Raw genomic sequence first — 25,270 nt, 5'->3', positions numbered from 1 at the left:
GTGTTAGATCAGCTGTTTTAAGTGGTCTGCAGAGAGCTGACTGATCTTTTTCAGCTGCTATCCTCTGCTGCTGTAAATCCAAAATTTATTAAATTCTTAGCCAGCATGACTCTTCAATGCTAACAACTACTGTAAACACAACATAAATGTTAAACAAGTACAAGTAAGGAAACAGATGGTCCACAAGATCACCTTACTATCAAGTTGCAGCCTACATCCTAAGAGAGTTTCATAACTTTTACATTAGAAATAATAGAAAGCACTACAGTAGGCTAATTTAATGTATGAATAAAGAATTAGAATCTAAAATAATGCTGACAGCATTCTAGAAGCTTCTCAATATAATGACAACAACTCAAGATTTAATTAATATCAGGTTGCTAGGCAAACAGAATCAGAGATCAGATAAAGAATGCTGAGGCTCAAAATCCACGGCTACATGCAGGCAAACCCAGTGATTTTTAAAGCGTCCTGTGTAGGATTCCATTAACTTACTGCAGTTACCAGGATTAGCTGTCAGTCCCACAGAAATCTACACACTTTTCGTGTTGAACTAGTTAGGTAGCAGTGTTTTTCTATTATGCTGTTATTTCATCCTCTTTGTAACTTCAGGCATTCAGTGTTTTGACTTAAATACTGTATAGAAAGAACTCTGTATAGTCTTTATTCCTCTCAAGGCTCCCTTTAAGAGCATTAAAATTTCCCTCATTTCTCATCTAGCTCCGATTAATCCCATACTTGTACAGAATAGCATCTATAATCCGTAAAGCCTCTTTGCATGAGTGCCTGTATGTCAGCAGTTTTCAGATTTTATCGTTAAAGGCAAGTTCTTAACTGGTTAAAAAAAAGCCGAACTACCAAACACATTTAGCCATTCACGGGTGACACATCTCTGTAGAAGGCTATATAAGTAATACTCTGACAGCATACTAAATGCAAAAAGCCCACAGGATTACTATTTTGAGGTCTACCAAATTAACCACAGAACATTTTGTTTACAGGAGGATCATAAGGAGCAGTCAACAGAATCCTGATTACTTTACCGATGAAAAGTAAACTGCTGGATATTTACGAAGGCATCAGAAATCCCAAACTCTATCCCAAAAGACAGGTAAATATGTCTATTTCACTGTATTGTAAAAACTGCTTGTTCAGTTTAAACCTCATAGAAACTAATTCCAATGAGCAGGAGACTGCATTTGCAGAATCTATACTCTTGTGGTCTGACTGTCAACAACTGCCAGTGAAATTCATAAAATAAAAACTTAGTCAAGAGCTTTGATCCATTCTTGACTTTGTTTTGTTTTCAGACCTGAGAAGAGATCAATGACTCCTCAAGCAATGCTTCCTATTGCAGCTGGATAACAGCTTTATAAATGACAGACAGAAAAATCTACCTCCACTGTGCTGCAGGAACCTCCAGCAAGATAAATAGATCAAGGTTCTGCACACAGCCTTCAGAAGAAAAGAAATCAGATGGAAATGAGCAAGTGGCAGAATGAAAGGCAGAAGGGAGCATTATTCTGGGGAAAATATTCACTCTTGGTATAATTACATTCCACCGATTCACTCAGTCAAGGAGTTTATTTAAGCACGATTCTACAAAGTAGAACAAAGATTCTCTACCACTCCATTTCTTTATTGCCTCTTGCCTTTAACTACCTTGCTTTTATTTTTTATTATTATCTACAAATAGAAAATCAGCTTCAGAAACACGTAAACTCACATCAGTGATATAAAATTAACTGGCCCATACAGTAAACACACTCAAGCTCCATATTCTGTCCTTAAGACTTAGTGATTAATAGTCATGTTATCACTGCCATCACCTCTCACACTTTCACAAGAGTCAGATAAATTTAATATTAAAAAATAATGCTATTTTTAATAGTCTTTAGTCTCCCAAGGGCTTTCTTCCTCTTTCTGGTTAACTCTGTGTGAGAAATTGTCATTCATTATTCCTCTAAACTAGCTGTGTGAGAGGGAAAAATGGAGGCCAAGGAAATATTCTGGCCATGAAAGACAAAATTTAAGCTCACTTCAAAAAGGATTTTACATCTAAACCTACTCATTTACAATTAGCCCAGAATCCTGACAACAGATCTCATTACTCTCAAAACTCAGATAGGACAGTGCTGTAAAAGATTATCATCTAAGAAATACACAATTCTCTCAGTGGTTACAAAGCTTGATTCATGGTTTCACCAAGAAACAGATGCTAACTTCGGCTAAAACCAGAGGTTTGGGTCACACGGAATGGGCTTTCCCAAATAGCTGTAGAACAAACCAAAGCACTTTTTCAGAAAGAATTCTAGAATATCATAAATTAGAGTTGCCAGTGTGTTCTTGTCCTGGTTTCAACTGGACAGAGTTACTTTTCTTCCGAGTTATCTGGCACAGGGGCTGTGTTTTGGATTCACTGTGAGAATAATGTTGATAAAACACTGATGTTTTAGCTGCTGGCAAGGAGGGCTTTCTCTAAATCAAGAACTTTTCCACCTCCTGTACTCTGCCAGTGAGCAGATGCGTGAGGAGCTGGGAGGGAAGGCAGTTGGGGCAGCTCACCAGAACTGGTTAATGGAATAGTCTGTACCAGAGAGAATCATAGCCCATATACAAACTGGAGGGAGTTGACTGGGGTCTGTGGATTGTTGCTTGAAGATGGGCTGGGCACCGATCAGCAGGTGGTGAGCAATAGTACTGTGCATCACGTTTCTCTTGGGTTTTATTCCTCTCCCTCTTAGGTTTTATTCCTCTCTCTCTCCCCTTTCCATTACAATAATGACTACTACAATCTACCTATAATTATTATTGCTGTTCTTGTTAGTTATAGACAGTAGTGTTCTCATCCTATTAGAGTACACTATGCACTGGTATCTACTGGAGCCTTACACAAGTACGATGCAGCCACTCGCTCACTCATATCCCCCATCCTGGTGGGGAGGAGAATCAGAAAGAAAAGGTAAAGCTCATGGGTTGAGACTAGAACAATTTGAGAATTGAAACAAAATGAAATAATAATAATTAAAAAGGGGACAGGGAGAAGAATAAAACCCAATAGAAACAAGTGATTCACAATAAAATTTTAACCACCTGCTGACCGATGTCCAGTCCATCCCCGAGCAGCAACTGGCAGCCCCAGTTTATACCCTAGGCATGATGTTCCATGGTATGCAATATCTCTCTGGCCAGTTCAGGTCAGCTGTCCTAGCTATGCTCCTTAAGGGCTCCTTTTGCACCTGCTCACTGGCAGAGCATGGGAAACAGACAAGTCCTTGATTCAGCGTAAACAGTAAAGTACCTGTGTGTTATCAACATTACTGTCATACTGAATCCAAAAAACAGCCCTGTACCAGCTACTAGGAAGAAAATTAACTCTACTCCAGCTGAAACTAAGATAGGTCTAGGAAAGGTCATGCTTCTTTGATCCTTACCACTTCTCTTTTCAAAAGCAGAGCTGATAAACAGCAGTGGTGTGCGCACTTCTCCTTCTGAAGAACCACCATGACTGCCTGTTTCAGACATCCCGTGATCCCCACAAACAACTAGCAAATTGGGCAGAGAAGCTTCCTCCTGTAAATCACAGGAAAAAAATCTAAGTTATCATACAAACACAATTCATTTATATAATTTCACTATATTCATCGTTTTCAAACATGAATATGTCTCAAAATAATTTCATTTTTAAAACTTGCTCACAACACCCTGGAGCAGATAACAAGAGATGGCTGCAATTAAGTGTTACTTAGAAGTTAAGACATATACGTCTAACACACTAACAGTACCTTAGCCAAAAAAAAAAAAAAGCACAAAAAAGCTTTAAAAAACCCCTGAATTTATGGAGTCACTAGAAACTCTCTGGAAGATTAAATAAAGGCTATCCCACTGTGAGAAGAAAATCAAGAATCCCAGAACATTAACAGAGAAATATTCTCCCTCTTCATTTCTTCAGCTTCACTAAGTTTTAATATGACATGCTGAACTACTAGTATTGTAAATATTAACATAATATCAATTCAATATTTTAAAATAATCCTATTTCTAAATTTCTAACAGTCAGTAGTTTCCCAAGGGATTTAGGGGTTGAAATCTGACAGTCAATCAAGGCTGATGTTAAACAATGTGTATGCTTCTGAATAAAGAGAATCAGAAACTTAAGTGAGGCCTGTCCAAGAATTTTGAGCTAACAAATTGAAGTGGCAGAAAATTAACAGTCATTCAGCAACAGAGTAGCTTTTTGCCATCTCTAGTTACTACCAGTACCTGTTCTATCCAAAAAGTAAAGTGCTTTTATTATGTCTGTATTCTAAAACTGAGATAAAGGCTTGAATATAAATGGCAAAAGCAAACATACTAAAAAACAGCAGCAAAACCACTGTAACATGCATGGAACTTCCACACACAGGATTTAACCTCTCTTTTCATGTAATAGTATCCAGTTGACTAAAAATACTATTGAAATTTCATGATCAGCTATTCTGAATTGCAGTAGCCAAAAACAAATAACAAAAAAGCTTCAGGCCACTTGGAACTAGGACTTGGTATTTCAAAACCCAGGCTCCTTAGGTAAGTGACAACCAGTATTTACAAATCTAAAACCAGATTCAGATGTACCACATTTACCATCAAAAAATTGCAGTTTAAGACCACCACTTCCATTTGAATTTACCAAATATCTAAGAATTAGGTATGCTTTCACAATTCTGGACATCAGAGCCATTAGCTACACATGCCCATTACTCCTTCTGCTGAATTTCATTACCAGAAAGCACACCAACAACCATTTTAATTCACAAGTGATGAGAGAATTTTCGCAGGCATTCCTCTCGTCTTCCCACACGCCAGGGGGGTGTTATTTCCCACAGCTGCCCAGAAGAGACAGATGTTACTAAGGTCAACCAGCAAATCCTTAAAAATGTTACACTAGGAAATGGCCCAGGAAGGCCAAGAATGGAATATACACTTTAGTCTAGGAATAAAGAAGCTACCAACAACAACCTGAAAGCATTTTAATGTCAGTCCCCAGCTAACAAACACTGACCCAAGAGGAAGTTGTACTACCTTTGAAAGAAGAGAAATATGAATCTTCTTCACTATGTTATCCATTTCACGAAGTTTTGGTCCCACTAATGGGCTGTTAGGCCCAGTCATATGACCAATATGGTCCAACCCCAGGTAATGCAGAATTAGGAGATCCCAGTCTTCTCTCTTTAACACTCTATCCAAATGTCTGGTAACATTATCATCAACCTCAAAGAAAACGAAAACAACTATAAGGTAAAAAAAAATTCCCTGATGTAAAAAGCACAAGAAAATCAACTACACTACCCATGAAAATTCTACAGAAGTTGATGAGAATTACAGTCACTCATAATGTTAATAAGAAAAAAAAATTGTTTACTTCAATGTCAGGCAGCCAAATATATTTGTCTTACAAAATAGGTTCTTTACCCCATTTAATCTTTTCTGGTAATAATGCATCAGCTTACATACAGACAAGGTAAATGGGTTGCCAAGCTTCCACAGAACCTTTTAAATCTGTTTCTAGAACTTTTCAGTCACTTTCATCCTTCACACTCCAGATTATTACTTCACATGTGATACATCAAGTACAATAAAAAGCCTCAGTTTAGCAATGGGAAGCTCAGGGGTACAACAAACCCTGGTCTTTCAACTCAATTTTTGCTAGTGTGCAAACACAAGAGGAATGTACTTGCTATGAGTAAAAGAACTGATGACATAGTGATAAAGAAAAACTATTTGAAAAGTACTACTTGGGGCCTAACTCACCTGTTTTCCTTCTTAGGTTGACAATACATTTTTAGTTGTGTATATTCTCTTCGGTTATTAAAAATCCCTACAATACTTCACATGTGACATTACTTTGTTGAGTCCGCATATAACTACCAAAAAAACTATAAAAAGCTGTGTTTTTAACAGACCATATTAAGAAAGCATAAGGACTGTATAAAGAGCTTGAGGGCCACATAACCACAGATCCCATAGAACATTTGTCCTTTTCACTCCAGGTTGAAGCTTTTGTAAGTCTTATTAGCATAACCAATTAAACATGTCTTCCAATTCACATTAGACCTTTTTAACTTCCTCAGATAATAAAATACTTCAGTCAGCAGCAGCAGGCCAATGGCTCGAGGTTTTACATTTGCTTTTCTAATGTGACCAGAGCAAGAATTTTCAGAATTTGTTTCACTTACTTTCTATGCTCCCTGTTTGATAACATAAAGAAACACTACTCCCATTGCAATTTTACACAAGTGATGCAATACTATAAAAGTATGCCTCTAAGAGATCAAGGTAATGTATCAATGGGCCTCTTACAGATTGCACTAACTAATAAAAATCTGACAGCAAACGGAAAATGTAGATAGTGGAATTTTTCAACAAAGCAACTGGTCTAACTTCCAACCACAACAAGTTTTGTGAGAAAATGGTATGTTTAGGAAAGTTATAGAGTAATACATTGATGATTACTGTATCCTCCCAACACTTCTTACAGTATATGCATGAGCGACTGAAATGCTTAGCTTCACAGTGCCCATACTAAAAAGACATACAAATCCAATTTCTGTTTAATTGCCAGGTACATATTTCAGAACAAGGGTAGCTTTACTCATTCATTCTCAGAAACTGACACTGTTTGTTTGTACTCACTTTATTTAACTTGGGATCATACAAAGCCTCTCACCTCTGTGAAGTCTGACACAAAAAACGATGTTGTTCCATCATATTCCACAAAGTGCTTTGGGAACAATTTGACCCAAGTATCATCGCCATAAAATATTATTCTTTTCCCAGCTGTTTTTGCCTGCCATATCAAATTGTCATCCAACAGAGCTGGAGAATTTAGGTTCACAACAACATCGATGAAACCAGGTATGCTACCTGTCATCAAAGCCTAATGAAACAAGAAAAGAGACACATTAAACACGAAACTTCCAGTGCTCAGAAGACAGCAGCAATGTAAGTGGGAGGAAGCAATAAGCCAGATGGCAGACAAATTATATTTTTGGTAAGGAAACATAACAAAGTAAAAGAACACAAGCTCCCTTGCCACATAATCTCATCTGCCACAACACAGTGCTAGTTGATGTCAGAGCTAACTGCTTTACAAAAGATAAAAATAATACTGTCTTAATTAATTGACAGAAAAAAGACTTTCTATGACAGTTGAAATTTGCTTCATTTACAGGTCATTAAACCACCAAAAGACAGTTTAGGTCTAAGTAAACTGACTCAACATTAACAATGACAGTACCTTCAAGACAGTAAGTAAGAAACTTCTAGAAAAAGCAATGAGGTCCACCTATAAAGAGTTACCAGACTGTCTCCCCCTCACTCTCTCACTCACGTGCTAGTTGACCTACCAGTGATCCCTCCCTCAGCTTCTTCAGAGCAAAAGTGTTACTCAGATCTACCACTGACAAGCCTGGACAATCATGCATTTTGATGACACCACCACAACTCATCTTTTAGTTACCTGGAACTTGGCACAGTTTCCTTTTTAAGCTCTTCAAAAACATCCCTATGACAAAACCATTTTATACTAAACTGGATTTTCTCTCAGAAGTTACAAGAACACGGAGAAATACAATAAAAATATTCCTGGATAGAAGACAACTGGAAAACTCAACAACTAAGAGGCTACTGCCTTCCCATGATTACAAATAAAAAGGCTACGTCAATCATTTAAGCCTGCACTAGGGCCTTATTTGTCCTTAACCTCTTGGCCATTGCAAATCAGGACTCTATGACATGCACTACTACAGCAAAGAGAGATTCACCCATAGATTGCACTAACACCACAAACCTGCCCTTTATACCAACTTCAAGCATGTGAAACAACTCATATTTCAAAAGCTTCTCCAAAGAAACGACAGAAAAGAACCCCACTTACCTTAATTCGAGGCATAGTCACAGTGGGTGGCTTGGCTTCAGCAATGAAACTGTAGGAAGTCCCTTTTTCTACAACTTGCGTAGTATATGGCATGAACTGTTTCCCTTTGGATCCAAACACAAAGTCATCTCTCAAAGCATCTATCAGCACAATGACAACTTTTTTGAAAAGCGGTGGAGGAATCTTGGTCCAGTTAGAAACCATTCCTAAGCAACAAAAACAAGAGTATATAAAAGTCATCAACAAATTTTACCAAAGACTAGACGGAAGTTAAAGGACAACTTCACCACATAAATAAGTGTTTTCAACTTCTTTATTAATTTTACACCCAGAAATGAGAAGCTGCAAACAGCAAACACAAGAAGTAATCTGAGGAAGATGAGTTCTTCAAGCCATCCAGCACAGGAATAACACAACAACTCCAATACCACCTCTAGAAGTAAAACAAAATGTGAACGGAATATGTGATGTGAAATTGGGAAAACTAAGGAAAATCTTTGAAATGGAGAGTGTTCAAAGTGATAAGAAGGGATAGCTGCTACCTTATCTCTTTTTAATTCAGTAAAGCTGAACTAATTGCATCTGACAGACAACTTTTGTTAGAAAAAAGAAATAGCATTCACTTGTGCTAATACCCAATTTTGCACATCACAACATAAACAATGCCTCTTTATCAAATCTCACCACAGGATAACAGGAAGATTACAAAGAAAGAGACAATTTCACTGAAACTTGTATGAAAAAGATTTGTGCACATTCACTCCCTTCAAGACAGAAGACTGTATGCCAGGCTAGTTCAGTGATGACAGCTGCAGGGCAAAAATACAAATCCAGAATTCCCTGGATAGAGTATATAGGTGTACAGAAAAACACGGCTGTGCATCAAGTAGGAGGCAATGTCATGCCTTCAAGCCAACCTCTTCCTTTTGCATGGACTTAATTCTGGCCACAGCAACTCTTCATCTGCAGCGAACTTGGTCCACTTACAGCAGCATTTTTGCCCCAGGCTTTACAGGTCTCATTTCTCTTTCAGGAAAAAATACAGAAGGGCAAAATGGAAGCAAAATGTATCCTACCCACAGACCTCTATCCAGACATCATTGTGTTGAAGCATGCATTATATAAAGTTAGGGTTTTACACATCTTTAGAGTAAACTGCCTAAGTGGTTGACAATTTGGAAATAATGGTGTGTCTAACAAAACAATCTCAGAAACGACCTCAGAAACCGTATTTTGGGGTACATAGATAAGCACAACAAACTGACATTCACAGACTAGTTACTGCTACTGATTTTCCAGATCAGGAAATGGGGGAGGAGGACACAGCAGGGAGAAGGAGGAAATCTCAACAACAAAATGCTAACTGCAAACAATCCTAATTAAACTGATAATTTTGTTTTTCCAGGACTTGAATTATCAACTTAGCAGGCATACTTTGGCTCTCCATGAAAAACAAGAAGGCACCACTGGATGTTCTGTTAGTTAAACCTTTCTCCTATCCACTTGCTTAGTGAAAAAAAGCTTGCTGGACACAAAAAATGTTCAGATCACAAACACATACACCCTACTCCTAACTTCCTCCTGCAGTGTAATTTATCAGAAAGTCAAAAGTATTAAGAAGTTCAAATGAATCTGGAGTCATTTACAAGCCCCGTGAAAATAATTACTATTAAGACAGCTAAAGCAACACATTGTCCAAGTCTTGCCATGCAGCATGCTTATCTACTTCTGCCAGGGTTACTTAGAAAAGTTACTTGAAATGAACCTAGACTTCTGTGAAGAAAACTGTAAGTTCTCTACCAAGAACTTATTACAACAATGTGCTGCAAGCATTCAGTATCACAACCTTCTCACAGCCAAGACAGGATGCACTCAATGGCAGTCAGGACTCACAAAGTAAAACATTCAGGAGTTACAGAAGAATTGGAGAAATATTATTTTCTGAATATGTCTAACATAGGTTGAAAGCCTTCTACATCATGGTTTAGTAGGCAATTCCCTGCCTTTAGACCTTATCATCCAGACATCACTCTGCAAGCAAATCATAACCAAGAACTACAGAAAGTAAGTATTCTTCCACTGTCACTCCATTTTTGCCTACTACACCTAGGCTTGCTAGTGACATGCCTAAATTTAAACTGCTCATAGAGCCCTGTGGTGCACACTTACACTCTTCAACACAAACCAGTCCTTTCAAAATGAAATTGTCTGACATCTGCTTCCCACCTTAACTGTCTCCTTCTACATTAGTCTCCTGCTAATATCACATGTGAATGCAATACTTCACTCACAGCAGCCTATCAAATATCTGTGACAATCTTGGTAAACTCCAGCTAAAAATCAACCTGCCATTCAGCAGAAACCACTCAGTATGTTAACAGATTAGATTCTTTCAGTGCTCCTGCTTAAACAATACCAGCAAACCACACTCTAAAACCACACAACCTTCTGTTCTCTTTACTGTGTCTCACAATTTAAGTAAGCGTGTCCCCACACGCATCACATCACACACTTCAGAAGAATTAACAATAAATATCAAGCAGCTAAAGACCCAGTTTGGCAGTTAACAGTCCTGTTCCACAAAGTTAACCACAAGTAGGTGTCCCAAGCAAGAGCTTTCTACGAGCAAAATACTACCTGATCCAGCTGTCAAGTGAATCTGAAGTTTGACCCCACAACCTCCAAACACTGGTGGAGAACACTCCCTCAAGTACACAGTCCTCTCCACATTACTTTAATACAATTTGTGAGTGGACATATAAGACAACTACATTATTAGCACATCCTCTACTGACTCCTTAAAAAGAGTCGTGAAATTTCTAGTTTCGCAAATTCATCTATGGAACACAGCAGGACCTGTAAAGACCGTGATTTCACGGAAACGGCGATACTGTGCATATTGCAACGTGCATTACTACCGCATTTGTCAGTAGTGAGGTGTTAAAAGTCTCCCTGAGGTGGCATTAAGACACTCAAACACCACCGAAATATCACGGAAACAATGAATCTCGGGCACAACACACCCCAGCGAATTATCACAAGAAACGCGTGAGGCGTTTTAGCTGAGGCGGCATTACTTAATGCAAACAACTTGCCATTAAACAAAACCGGGTATCCCGGCTCAATCAGAGTCCGGGAAAGGGAAATAAAACGACAGGAAAGCGCACCCTTCAAAAAAGTGACAGCTGACACTTGAGGCTTTTTGCGACTGCGAGCAGATTCCCCTGGCTGTGATCCGTAACTACGTGAAAAGCAGTTAAGTTCTAAACTACTCCGGAAACTGGTCTGGAAACACGAGGGCGCTACAGAAAGGTGACCCGCGACGCCGAGCGACGGGGCGCGCCCGGCAGCTGCTCGCGTTACCTGCGCCGGGCGGGGCCGGCTCGGCGGGAGGGTCCGCGCGGGCCTCTCTGCGGGGCAGGGACCTGACGGGCACCGGGAAGAAGCCGCGGAGGAACAGCGCGACGCCCAAAGCCTGCACAAGGAGGCAGGAGGAGGCGAACACCCCCGAGCGCAGCCGCATCCTGGCTCGGCCCCGGCGACAGCAGCACCCACCCGACCCGGCCGGCGCTACGCCGGCTCTGAGGGGCGGCACCTGAGGCGCCCCGCCCCTCCCGCCTCGCCCCGCCCCTGCACGCCGCTGGCCAACCAGCGGCCACTACGCGATTCCGCCAAGCCTCGCTATTGGCCAGCGGCCAGGCTGCCCCTCCGCGAGCGCGTAGCGGCAGCACCGAACCGGAAGTACAGCCCCGCCTCCCGGACCCGCATCCCGGCTCCGCATCCCGGCTCCCGGCCCCGCCTCCGGCTCCGCATCCCGCCTCCGGACCCGCCTCCCGGACCCGCATCCCGCCTCCCGGACCCGCCTCCGGACCCGCCTCCCGGACCCGCCTCCGGACCCACCTCCCGTCTCCTCCGCATCCCACCTCCCGCCCCCGCCTCCGGCCCCGCCTCCCGGACCCGCCTCCCGGCCCTGCCTCCGGACCCACCTCCCGCCTCCCCCGCCCCCCGCCTCCCGGCTCCGCGTCCCGCCCCTGCGTTTCGCCTCTCGGATCCATCTCCCGGCCCCACCTCCCGCTTCCTGGACCCACGTAAGGGCCCCGCGTTCCACCGCGCATCTCAGGTCTGCATTCCAGCCCCTGCTTGCCACTCCCGCATCCCGGTTCCGCGTCCCACACCTGCAACCCAGCCCCGCATTCCAAGCCCTCATCCCACCCCGCGTCCCGACCCGCGTTCCCCGGCGGGAGGGAAAAGGAGGTTTGATGCAATGCTGCAGCAGAGTGCTTGGTAGGTGAGGGAGGAGTCCTGGACAGTGGCTGTTGCAGATGTTTGACAAGCAGAATCTTTCCCCGCACAAGCACACACACTTATTAATAAAACTGAATAGTGATAGCTTTTAGTCCTTCAATTGGTATGGAAATAAACTGTAGCAGGCAGATCATGACAGAGGAATGAGGAGAAGTAAGTTTTAAAACTTAAATTTTCTGAGAAAGGAAACCAAAGACAATCTGCAAAGTGAAGCAGAGTTTATACCAGTCTCGTTGTGTTCACTGAAACAGGAAGATAGCCTGAAAATGTCATTCTCCCAAACAAAACTGCTCCTCATTTCTACCCAGGCAGTTTCTGTATGGCCCACCACTGTGCTGGAAAGATGTGGCACATGTTTCTGCAGCATACATGAGTCTGTAGCTTTACTTGTGAGCGGCACATTTTCCCTGAGCCAACAGGCACAGCACCCTGCCGGCTGTGCTTACTGTAGCCGTTGCATTTTACTGCCATTTCCACTGGCCAGCCCAGTTAATTCTGGGCTTTTGCAACACCTGCCACAAGGCAAAGTTGCCGTGATGTGAGAAGCATGTGTGAGTGGGTTCAGGATAAAAGTTCTGTATTTGGCCTTTCCTAGAGTCTCCAAATACAGAGAAAAAAATCAAGGAGACGGGGTCCTGTGGATTCATGCTGTTTACATTTCAGCATCTCTGAGCACTATGCTACCTTTACCACTTACCTAAGTGGTTTTTCTGGCCACTCTTACCACTTTATGCTTCTACTCAGAATGCTGTTAACATTTTCATTTCTTAAGATGATCCAAAACAATTATGTTAAAAAGAAATTGCATTTTTGCAATTCACTTGTTTCTTTGCAGAAGCATGACTCTCAAGGCCCATGAAAGTTAGTATTCAGTAATTAACTTCAGCTGACTATGAGCAGTGTAATGAAATTCAGAAAAAACATGCAAGGAATGTTGCTTGAATCAGTAGGAAAGGGCAGAAGGAAACTTTGGGCCATTGTATTCAAACTTTAAAATGGCTTTAGGTAATGTGCCTTAAAGTTACAGTATTTGTATGTCCAAGAAAAGCTGTATTTGTTGCTTTTTAGAGGTGTTTTTCCTCTCCTTTAAACCTTGAACTAGTGAGTGAGTCTCTCCAACCAGAAACTAGGAAAGGTTGCCTAACAAATACAAATCACCCTAATGTAGGCAGTGTTTATGAATCACAAAACAGCATCTAAGAAATGTCTGTCTTCTTTTTATTTCAGGCATGAATTTTACTTTTCCTTTCAGAAAGTCAAAATTCCCCAAACTGCATCTTTATCCCATCATTCAAACCTTCAAATTCCCACATAAGATCAGAATTTCTGTGTTCAGGCAAAAGGATTTCTCCACAGACATAAAAACACTGTCTAGCATGTGATTCACACTCCCTGGGTCCTATCACTGGGTATTTACTGAGTACCATCACCATTTGGCAAGTTCTTGCAGCAACATGCTTTGATGTCCATTACTGTAGCACTTAACTGCAGGGGTCAAATGCAGGAAGAATCTTGAGCATTGTACAAGACTTTAAGTCTGACTGTCTATGAGTCTACAAGCATGTTACAACATAATATATTGACAATCACTGCTGTGCACTGCTGTGGCCGTTTTACAAGCTCTTGGGTATAACCTCCTCTTTTGTGCATAACACATTTATGCCCTGAGAGCTGGTCATTTTGTGAGCATTTAGAGGAAATGTTTGTGTGCTTCCCAGTTTGTAAGCACACAAACAGTGTTGCGTGCATCAATTTATGTCTAGGGGTGCTGGCCGACTTAAAGAGCTTTTGGAAGGTTAAAGGTTCATGTCAGAGTGTCAGGAAAGGTGCAATATAGTGCAATTAATGTGATTCAGAAGGCTTTTGTTTCATCGCAGCCAGCAAGCATTTTGGAGCACAGTACAACCCATCCCTGTGGGAGATGAATTTGCATCTTTCGCAACAAGAGAGCACGTTGCTACTGCTGCTGTTGTGAAGAGCCCCTCAAGCAACTTTCATCTCTGTGTGTTGAGGAAGAAGAAGGAATTTAAGGCTCTGTGCAAAGTCCTCTCTAGAGACATTGTTCCAAATCTGAGAAATCAGCAGACCGAAAGCCATCCAAGCCTTGTCTCCTACAGGCATATGTACCACTGGTTCCACTAAACCAGTAGGAACGTGTTTTGGTGAGTATCTTTGCAACCGACATTTAAAGCAGCCAGGTGATATTGTTAGTCTCTCTGGCATCCCACAGGTCTTTTCTTTACTGAGGCAACTAGTAAAAAGCAGATACGGTAAAAATTTGGTGTGTCCCGTGAGGGAGGAGCAAACCCCCTTCAAACAGTCTCTGTGTCCTCTGCCAGCACTTAATGAAACACTGCCCATTGGTCAGCACTCAGCATGTCTGCTTCTTCAGCTCCTTTTCTCCTGATTCTTTCACTTCTTATGTTTCACAGTTTGGCTAGAAAAACAGGCCCTATTTTCCCTTTTCGTCTAGTTTCAAACACAGACAATATGCAGCCAGTTTTCTCAGGTTTCTTTTCATCTTTCTCATTCTCTTTCTTAGCTTTATTTTGACTGATTCCTTTGCAGTTCTGCTCTCAGGCCTGATGTTCATAAGTTATGGGGATCTGCAGCTCACCACCTTGCTTTTTGAACTGCCTCGATTATTCTCCCTCTCTGGATCTAGTTTAACAGGATTTCACATCTGAATATGTGTGTTTATTTGAAACCTGCACATCTCTTCTGACACTGACAATGTCAGATATGTGAACATCCCATGCCAATGGTTTAAACAAACATCTCTTTTCTGTAATCAGTGGAACCTCTTAAACTTGTCTCTAATGCATTTAATAATGTATTGGGGAACACGCAAGTGGAGCAGGAATATGGACAGTGACGAAATTGACATGTATAAGTAAAAGCAACCATTTTTACATACAGGGGGTGTGAGGCAAAATTAATTCAAAATTGAGTGAAGCTGTAATAAAAAACAAGACTTCCCAAGGTGGTCCGATACTCCAAAAGCACTGTGATATAGTTAGAAAATCAGAAGGACACATAGTAATTTTTTCTCTCTTATCATTTCTCCATTCTTCAGTACATGGCAATTCGAATGTATGTCAGGTCTCTGCTGTATTTAAGCCACAGTAAAACATCAGAAAAGGTTATAAAAGACTGTCTGCTGAAGTGTGACTCTCCCTCCTCCATTCTGGTGCACTGCAAAGCCTCCAGAGATTTGTAGTTGCTGAGGCAAAAGACAAAGCAGAAGCACTGCATTGTAAACCCAGCTTCTGAAATCCAAGACTGAACAGGAATTTCTTCATATAGAAAAAAAACATGTTAAGAAATAATTCAGTAGCTTCATCCACATCAAATAATTGATTATCTATCTTTGTGCACACACGCACATGTGCACACATGCACAGAAGTCTACCTTCAGATTTAGCTATTTTGGAAACCATGCTTGCAGAGTTTATGGGATTTGAGATTGAGGCAACCAGGGATCACTGAAGACGATAACCCCTGATAACCCCTGAGCTGGTGAGCTGTAGGGAGCCAAAGCCTGGATTGTTTCTGTAGACTGCAAACTTGTTACTTGCTGCAGTATGAGATTACTTGCTTTTGAAGGGAAAGCAAAGCTGCAGAGCAAGAACTAATTGAAGAAAGAGGCTGCTTGTTAGTTTCACCTAGGGCCTTGCACTCAAACCTTACATAGTTTAGTAGTGATATCTGCATCCCCCTTTCTCCTCGCAGGGTTGTACAGAGATGTAAATAGTCATTCCTGCTTAGGAAAGCCCTGGCTTTAGAGCTGCATTTGTGCGCTCACCCAGGCCAGTTCTCTCAGAGCTGCAGCCATAAATTGGGATCACTGAACATGAACTCCATATGTGCTGCTGATTAGAGCAGATCATGGGATGCTGACCCAAGGTTAGTTTTTCATCCAGTCTAAATGGACTGGTTAAAACATGAATGAAAAAGAGTAAAAGCTCAAGGAAAATTTCCAAAACCACTTAAGTAGATGGACTTATTCTGGCAGTACAAGTCTCTGAAACTCCCCCCAAATGACAGCAGGCTCCACAAGTTAGAATAATGCCAGTCATCTAGACTTCAGGGCAGGCATTGAGAGCCAAATCAGGGCTCAGCTGAAACAACATCTTTTCATTACACATGAAAACTAACCATAATCTCTCCTCCCTACAATTTTACCCACTTATCTTGCTGTTCCTTCCTTTGATCCCATTTTCTTTCCTAATCTGCTTCTTCTTCCTAAAGTAAAAGCTTTTGCAGTCATGCTTTATGTTTGACAGTCTCTCTCTTGCTCTTCCTGACAGCCTTAGCTATTTTTTAGAGAGGTGATGAACAGGGAACCCAGTGATACTAGGTTTTTCCATATTTAATGAGAACTGCAAACAGCAATCAGACTTTGTCCATGTCCCCACCAAGGAAACTGTCTATTGTGTAAGATGACTCCTTATCAGGTGCCAAAACACCCCATCCAGAAACATGTGCAAAACCCAAATGTTTGCATCTTGGTTACCAGGGAATCCAGCGACTCCAGCCTGCAACTGCAAGAGAAACTGGGCTGTCCCTTTTCCTGCTTAGCTACTGCTTCTCCATGACGTTAGTACATTGTACTCAGCATGCTGGTGATGACTTTAGCTCCCTCCAGTTCTCCTTGCTTGCCTGATCTGCCTAGTTCTATGGGGCTTTCTTTAGTCACATGGTCTTTGTCCTACTGAGAATTTCTCATGGTGCAGAAATCCTCTTTTCCTGCGTCCCTATGAGCAACAGTGATAAACAATTACAACGACGAAGTAGGAAATGTAGCTACATTCTTCCATGACATATGACTTTACTAAAATAACTAAATAACCTTCCTAAAATAACCTAGTAAAGCTTCTTTTTATCTTCATAGACTTCTTGCCTCACATCTCTCTGTTCTGTAAGCCCAAGCCTTCTTTTTAAAGTGATTCACCTGCAGGTATCAGATGTTCAGTAACACTGCCTTTATTTACTTTAGGCCTAGATATTTTTTACTAGCCAAACACTACACCGTGTTAAAAAATACCAATGCATAATGTAAGAGCTTCTTGATATAGAAACCATCTTCTTCTCTGACACCTCTTACTGCACTTGTTTCCAGGAGAGAGGTCTTTATGTGTTGCTTTTACTGCAGGGAATTGCCATGCTCTACCAAGTCAGCATCATAAGCCTACTCAGCTTAATGTTCAGATGCTCTTCAGCTGTCCAAGCAGCTAAGAAAGCAGAGAGTGAGGAAGGCTGGCAGGCGTTGAGAGTGCAGGCTGTTGGTGCGCTTGCTAACTGAAGTGTGTACTTTGTCAAATTTCACGCTGAATAGCCAAATCATCGCCAAGGGAGAAGCTGAAACTATACAAGGGGCCTTAATACTATGTGTTTGTGGCTGCAGAGAGGTCAGGGAAACAAGAACCTATCAGCTGGTAAATTATCCAAAGCAAAAGTGTTTGTGAGAGGGGAGGAAACAGCAATTTAGCTGTCTTTAGTCACCTAGGGTAATTAATCAGCATCATCAAGCCCCGGCATCAGTAAATTCTGAAAAAGGTTTTCAAGTGTTTATATTTTCAGGATAAATTTCTTCCAGTGCTGTGTACCTAGAATTTCTTGCTCTGATAGTTTTGTCATGGAGGAGCAGCCTGTCATGCAGATGTACCCATTTCCTTCCCTGGGGGAAAAGGTTGGCTGCCCCTTCATGAGCCAGAGTCATCCCACCTGGGTCCTCTCCCCTCCACACCCTGAATCAACTAGCTCTCCAAGAACATTGATTTTGGGGTTTTCCCAGCTTGCTTCTGCAATGGCAGAGTGCTGTGTTTTCCTTGAGGGGAAGCTGTCATTGTTGCATGCCCTGTGAAGGAGCATAGGGGATCAGAGGGAACTTAACCTGCCTGAGTGGTAGCAGGGAGCCAAGCCTGGTGTAGTGTCACCCAATGGAAGTAGGATCCTGAGACAGACTGTCTGCATTACCACATTTGAGTCACCTGTCCCTGTGTTCACATCTGACTCCTGCAGCCAAGAAAACAGAGCCAGGCAGAAAAATGAAACCATCTCGGTTTTTTAGAGTTTCATTTCTTTATATGGCTGGACCTCTTGCTTCCCCTGCCTCATAATTGACCCAATTATTATGTCTCGTGGATTCCTAAGGTCTAATAAGATGTAAGTTTGCTTTAGTGCTTCTCTTGTCTGGACCATGGACTTCTTCCCTGACGCACAGTGCCAACTCACACACCCAGGCGAGGTATTCCTACCTTTTATTCTGGTTTGTGCAAAGGAGGCAGCAGGGTGGTAGCCCACAGAAGGCTGGCTCCCCAGTCATCAAAACTTTGCACCATTTGTAAATTCTAACAAAGGCACCAGCATTCATTGCTTACAGATTACATGACTTTTTCATTAATTAGTACTCAACACCCTGTTTGCTCATTATGTCTCTTGCTCCTCGTGCTAATCAGTCTGCAGGCACAGTTCTTCCCTCTGTCTGGCCCTGGGGTCTGTTTGGAGGAGGTGATCCTTGAGTTGGTGGTCGAGATCTCCCACTGCTGGAATTACCTTTCTCCCAGTTACTGCTCAGTCCTGACCTTACTCCTGGTGGCTCTCATCCAGACAGCCCATTCATCTTGGGATTGTCTTCCCTTTTCCTTAAAACAAACATTAGCCAAGCATGTAATGTTCACAATGCAATTGCTTAATCATAACTGTCTAGCTACATCTACTGACTGACAGCAACAAAAAAATTTGTGAAGTTTGATTAAGATTTTGAGAGGTTCAAATCTTGAGGGACTCAATATCACTTCCAGCCTTTCATAGGTTCTCGCTACCTTATTCACCCACCCGTCTCCTCAAGTCATGCGACATTGCTGCCTTTCTGCATGTTTCTTTGTACTTGATAAGGGGAATAAAATGTTGAGATGGACTGACAGTGATATATAGAGACATTATAAGCCTGTAAATCCTATTTCAAGAGGAAATCAGTCAAGAACTCCTTACATCTGATTGCAGGCTCCTTATCTTATCTGCACTAGTAAACTGAAAAAGTTTCCTTGTCTGAGCTTTTTTTTTTTTCATTTCCAAAACAGCTTCAGGCATATCCCTCAAATTAAACAAATATTAAGCAGGATTCCTTCCTCACTTAGGCTCTTCTCAGTGCCTGTTTTCTCAGGAGGTAGATGGAGAATAAGACTTGGGTCTCAGCAACACTGGAATTGGCTGAGCTTTTGGAAGATGTTCAAAGATCACCAGTGTTCCTGACAGTAGAAAAAGAAGAAAAAATGTACTGTTTTGTGTCCATTTTAATGAATTTTGAAAGCTTTCAATGAGCACCAGAATTACTATAACCAAGAATCAAAAACTGTCAAGAGGATGAGATTTCTATATAGCCCTTTGTAAGAAAGGTTTTCAATTCCTTGAATGCCTGTATTATTAGGACAGGTATCTGAGTATCCTCTTTTATTGGAGCCTTCCTTACCCACTCCATTTTAAACTGCGACGGACTCTACTGTGAGTTTAATTATGAACACAGGCTGAACACCAAAACTACACAGTGTAATAGGTACAACAGCAGGTCAAGATTTCTTTTAGTTGTTTTTTTCCCCCTCTGTTTTGTTTCTGGAGGATTTTTTTCATTTTATTTTACTTGTAACAGTGATTAAGATCAATCCCAAAAACTCTACAAGGAAGAATGAACTGTGACAAATCACATCTGCTTTTTTCAAGCAAAATGGCACAGGGAAATAGATTAAGAGGGCACACCTTAGACACTGAAACCATCATTTTCCTATCATCTTACATGCTGGCTTCCTTAAACCTGTCACACTCCATCTTGTTGTTATTTGGTCTTTTAGGCGGTTCCAAGAAGATGAATTGCCATTGCTGGGAAGCTATGAATTTCCACCTTCAGCATATTGGTGATCCCTTGTTCATATGCCAGAACTTCATGTCATCCAGCTTAGCTCCTCTCACTCTCACCAGGTTTTTCATCCCCCTACACTGGTAACTTTGTAGAGAACACTGTCACTGCACTTTGACCCCTTTTGGCTGTGCTGCACCCACCAAGATTATAGTTCGTCACACCGGGCCTCATTTCAGTATTGCAAGTGACCAGCGTTGCCCACAGTGTTTTGAAGAAGGCCTCAGTAGGTCCTGAGGGACCCTGAGAGTCTCTTTCCTCTCTGCTGGCTGTGGCCATGATATATCTGAAGATTTCTCCCAGCTGTGCCCCACCAGTACTCTGATCATTTTGTAACTGCCATGCTGTCATGTATTTTGTTCCTCCTACACGACCTCTGATGTATTTCCAGCTGATCACAAAGATTCTAGCCACTGGTTCTCAAGACCATAATCTTATCACTTTAGGTTACTGAAACTCACGTTTGTATAATTGCTCTCATCTCCTTAAATAATCCAGTTCTAGTTCTTGTGCCAAAAATCACCAGTAAAGATGTAAATAAGTTACCATCCACAGGACAGCACAAATCAATCCTGTCTCTGAGTGGGCTAATGCAGTCAGCACCTACCACCTTTGACTTCTCTTAATCAGCTGCTCCTCAGAATCCCAAGCTGAGTACCAATAAATCTGTCTCCTTCATTTTGTTGGGTTAACATGACTTTACTGAATAGACATGCTCTTTCTTTCTGAAGCTCATCGTTTCCCTTACTAGATGAGGAACTTAATTCTTTCCACCTGAGAACAGGTTTCACTGCCACTATGCCTCCTTCCCTGAATATTTCTGTCCATTGTGTTGCCCTGTTTTTATCTAGTTCTGTGTCCCCTTCCTGAGTACTGAATGCAACAAGAAAAATTATACTTCGGCTTTTTCTCAAAAAAGTACCAATCTTACTAGTTATTAACAGTTTAGAAGTCCTTTATTAGCTTGAAAGTCTGGAGAAAAATGTATCAAAGTCACCTTGGTTTTCTTATAAGTAGCCGAAGTGTGACTTAACAATGGAAGCAGTCATAAAAAAAAGACATTAAAAAAAAGTAAAGAAACATAAACACCCTTGGCAGTGTAAGTATGGGAATCTGACGCTGCAAAGAAGGATGGCGGGTTGTGAGTATGATGCTTCAGCATCTACCACCTAGCCAAGTACAGCAGGGCCTTGCTGTCAGCTTCATGCTGCCTGCAATACTTGAAGAACATTCAAAGGCAAGAGAGAAGATCTATCATGGGAGAAAGGGACTCCAGGAGAGCAGAGAACTGTGGAACATTGGCATTCAAAAAGAATTAAGCCATTTCAATGGAGGAGACTCTAAGAACAAGAAGAAATAAATAATCCCATCATCAAGCCACAGCTCCTAGGAAGCAGTCCTTTCCTTCTGTATGAAGGGAATGTATAGTATTTCTTCAAAGACTACACTGCATATGAACTTAAAAAAAAAAAAAGGCAGACAAGAAAAAATCACATTAAATGGCCAAACAGTGCCATCTGGGGACTACTCTCACAAGAATAGCATGGGTAAACGGCAGTAAAGTTAATGAAAGAGCTGCTTTTTTACTTGGAATGAGCAGAACTTTATTCCATGGGAAGTTTTGATTATTTGCACGGGGCCAGTCTTGGGGTCAGGCACTGAGTGGCACACAGTATTCTATTAAGAGTCAGGACTGCTCCAGGAAAGGAATGCCAACATCTCTAAATTCAAGAGCTGTAGCCAAGCAGCAGCTTTGTTATATGTTCCTGATACAAAGAATTTCTTAATTTGAAGCTTGTAGAAACGGGAAATGACATGAAAAATAAGGAAAGGACAATATGATGTAGCACTGGTGGAGAAATTATTTCAGAGCTTCTTGTTTCACTATGCTATGCAAAAGAATTTTATTTCACAAAGCCTCCAGGGCACAGTGATCCCCCATTTAAAGCAAATATTTTCAAATGAGTGCCTGAGACTTTGCTTAAGGACTGCAGTGAAATCAGGGAATCATATCATCAGAATGGTTTGGGTTGAAAGAGACAGGAGAGATCATCTAGCTCCAACCCCCCTGCCGTGAGATGCAGCGAGCACTACCATGTAGCTGTTTGTACAAGCAGTGGGAATATTCTGCTTTCCAGGATGGTGCAGATGATACAAATGGAAGCGGAGATATCTTGTAAGGACAGCTGTGTCGTTTTCAGAAGTGGCATGAGGCAAAGGTGGGTGCAAGAGCAAAGCACCTGGTAGTGCCTTCAGGCAGACAGGTTCAGTCTGGGCTCCTGCAGGAATGCGAGTTTGATGGCTGCCTGGAAAATGCAGACTTTTCAGCAGAGTATAGAAAACTCAGAGAGGGACCAAATCTGCTGATTTGGGTGTTGTGCAAACAAAACCAAAGAGCAGCTGCTTTTAATCCCAAGCTGCATATACAAAAAGGGAAGTAGGAAAGTAGCAAAGGCAGTAAATTTTTGCATTTCTTTCAGAGCCTTAGATTTCTTTGAAGGATTATGAGTATTATGTTAAGACCTTCAGTTTAAGCTGGATCAAAGAGGAAAGAGGAACCAGAGAATGTGGTCTTCAGTAAGAAGCTATGGAAATAATGTAGACTCTTTTTTTATTTTTACCCTCAGACTGTCTACAAACCAGGCTACTTCTTGTAAAACCAAAGTAACAAAACTGGGCTGCATCAGAAGTCTGTGCAATGTTTGGCTACCCATCCGTGTTATTTTAACATTTTCAAGATTTCAAAATGTTCAATACTTGTGTATTCTCTTCTGTTACATTTATAGTATTTAAATCACATGCTATTTATTCTATTTATTATTTATAATCCATTCATTTCTATTCACCTGCTGCAATACACAGTTGGTTTTTAATACATAATTTCTAATTTCAGTTTCATTGCAAAGTCTGCTTTCTCTTGAGCTAACCCCTGGAATTGAGTTCTTAGCCAGAGACCACCACCTGGGAAATCTGCTAAAACAACAGCACATACTCTGCATCCTCATGAAACTGCCTGACATTTAGGGTCACCACCATGTTGATGTTAAGCCTGCTGAGACTGCAGTGAGGACAGTAGGCGCCAACTTCTCTCCCTCTTACCTATGCAAGGGAAGCATAACAAGTCATCCAACCACTACGGTGGAGTGACCCCCACTTTTCCACCTTCCTACTCAGTCTGAACAAACGTAAGTGATGTTTTCACCATCTCTGTGTTGTGGCTACACTCACCGTGGTGCATGAAGATACCATGAACCTTACTGGGGACACATTTTTGTCAGAACAGGCACTGGACAACCTGCTCGAGATGAATAGAAATCAAGGCATAGTAAATGAATTCCCTCCAGCTTGCAGCAGTTTCCAGGCACGGTAGGCAGTTCCATGGCACACATGTCATACCAGCACTCAGTAACTCCCTTCAGCCTCAGCCAGAGGCCCCGTAGGTCCTTGGGGAAGTTCCTCTCAGCATCCTCTCTAAGGCACAGCTGTGGGTATGTTCACAGGGGCTCTTATGCTTGAGCTCTCTTGCACTCTCCACTGCTCCTCCTTCTTGCACCAGCTCCCTGGACAGTTTGACACCCCTCCCCTGCAGCACATTGATGCTACATCCTCTGTTTTCTCAAAAGAGTGTTGTTTAAAAAGTGTGTTACCACGGGCAAAACAGATGCTGTACACCAGCTGGCAAAAGGTGCTTTTTGCTGGTAGAGCTTCTTTGCTTGCTGGAGTTGCAAAGTCCACGCAGTGCAGGTATACCAGGGGAACTACACTAACAAGAAAGTTTTAGGCTGCCCCAATATACAGTGTCCAAAAATAAATCATCCTCTGTTTTATTCAGTTCTTCAGGTACAAAAGAAATACATGTTCAGCTCCTTTAGGAATTAAACTATTGACCTTTCTGAATGCCAAAAAGCCTAGAAGTAGGGCAGAGAGAGAATGATTATCATATTGTTGAAACAGAAGAACTCCCAAATCTAATAAATGTTAGACCTGACACTAACTGGGAAAAAGGAGGAAGACAGGATGCTGTTGTTAGAGCAGGATCTGTTGGGGATTGGTCGCACAGATAATCCAGGGTGGCCGAGGTTTCTCTGACGTTTTTGAGGGCATTTGACTTGTTTCAGGTGGCATACAGAAATAAGTCACATCTTTACAACAGTTGTTTGCAAAATGCAGGAAGCAGAATTGACCCAAATCAGGGGGGGTTTCTCCTCGGGGGGACCCTCAGAAATGTGTTTCTGGTAGAGGTGCTCAGGCATGTTTTCTCCTGGACACTGGAAGTCCCCACAATGGTGGGACAGTGGGAGGGGTTCACATATGCTGCCGCCAGAGGACTTTGTCTCAGGGAGATGTCTCAGCTCCAGGCCAGACATTGCAGAGCCTCTCACTTACCCTGGCCCCTGCAAAGCCCCTTGAGAGCACATGCAGACCCCCTCATAGTTCACACCAGGTACACAGGCACCCCGTGACAGCACACAGGCCGGTCGCTTTCCCAGCCCACTGTGCAGGACACCACTTCTGCTAACTGCTTGGCAGCCTTTGATTATCCATTTAAAGCCGATTTCCTTCCCAAGGGCTTTGGAGACAAGAGGGCTCAGTCCATACCTGGGGTTCAGGTGGTACAAGAACATGCCTTTTAGTCGTGTGGGTGCCCTCACTGAAGAGGATTCACCAACACTTTGGGAGCAGTAAACAGCCCCAGCTGCAGTGTTCTGCAGAGCCCAGGACAGACTGGAGTGCAGCTGTGTGTGGAGATGAGGACCCATGACATTTTCATTTTGATAGTGTCCCATGTACTGTACGTGTCCTCCAGGACTGAACCACAGCCAAGAGCTAGTCATCATTTATTGATCAGTGGCTTGTGTTTGCTCAACACTGTATTGCCGGTAACCAGGTAACATTAATAAAAGTGACTTGACCTTGTGTTTTGGTTTGGTTTGGGTTTTTTAAAGTTTCTTTTTGCCTTTACTGACACCTGTCCCATGTGAGAAGGCATGTCCTAAACTGGCAGTGACAGCAACAAAGATTTTCACTGGAAGATTTTATAATACTACAATTCATTATGAACTAAAATGATTTTAGAAATTAAGAACTGCTGAAGAATTTCTGTGTCTGCATCCAAAAATAACCCCCAAAACCTG

At 41.9% G+C, this 25,270-nt stretch overlaps 1 protein-coding gene and 1 long non-coding RNA gene across 9 annotated transcripts in view; one reads left to right on the top strand and one right to left on the bottom strand.

The window, feature by feature from the left end:
- PIGG (phosphatidylinositol glycan anchor biosynthesis class G) overlaps window positions 1-11,516 on the bottom strand; it is an 85,723-nt gene extending 74,207 nt beyond the window's left edge. For 2 of the 7 annotated variants that reach the window (XM_042023491.1, XM_042023493.1), the window contains exons 1-5: window positions 11,279-11,516; window positions 7,916-8,121; window positions 6,707-6,916; window positions 5,062-5,250; window positions 3,435-3,573 (exon numbers count right to left, since the gene is read on the bottom strand). In XM_042023491.1, the coding sequence (XP_041879425.1) occupies window positions 3,435-3,573; window positions 5,062-5,250; window positions 6,707-6,916; window positions 7,916-8,121; window positions 11,279-11,438 (904 nt within the window). In that variant the 5' untranslated portion in view covers window positions 11,439-11,516. The remainder of the gene's footprint in view (window positions 1-3,434; window positions 3,574-5,061; window positions 5,251-6,706; window positions 6,917-7,915; window positions 8,122-11,278) is intronic. The other 5 variants (XM_042023488.1, XM_042023489.1, XM_042023487.1 and 2 more) reach the window with 3 other exon arrangements.
- Window positions 11,517-11,932: 416 nt separating this feature from the next.
- On the top strand, window positions 11,933-25,052 carry LOC121662387. 2 transcript variants are annotated; one of them, XR_006015269.1, is made up of 3 exons: window positions 11,933-12,035; window positions 14,098-14,382; window positions 23,029-25,052. It is a non-coding gene; the product is annotated as an uncharacterized LOC121662387 (long non-coding RNA). The 2 variants fall into 2 exon arrangements; XR_006015270.1 differs by having other exon boundaries at window positions 11,933-12,199.
- Window positions 25,053-25,270: the final 218 nt, after the last annotated feature.

Source organism: Corvus kubaryi, unplaced genomic scaffold, assembly GCF_017639235.1.
Source record: "Corvus kubaryi isolate FWS band 111438036 unplaced genomic scaffold, C.kubaryi_AGA036_p1.0 37249, whole genome shotgun sequence".
In the NCBI taxonomy this organism is placed as follows: Eukaryota; Metazoa; Chordata; class Aves; order Passeriformes; family Corvidae; genus Corvus; species Corvus kubaryi.
Note: the sequence above shows the minus strand (reverse complement) of the source record. Positions and strands in the feature narration are given on the sequence as shown.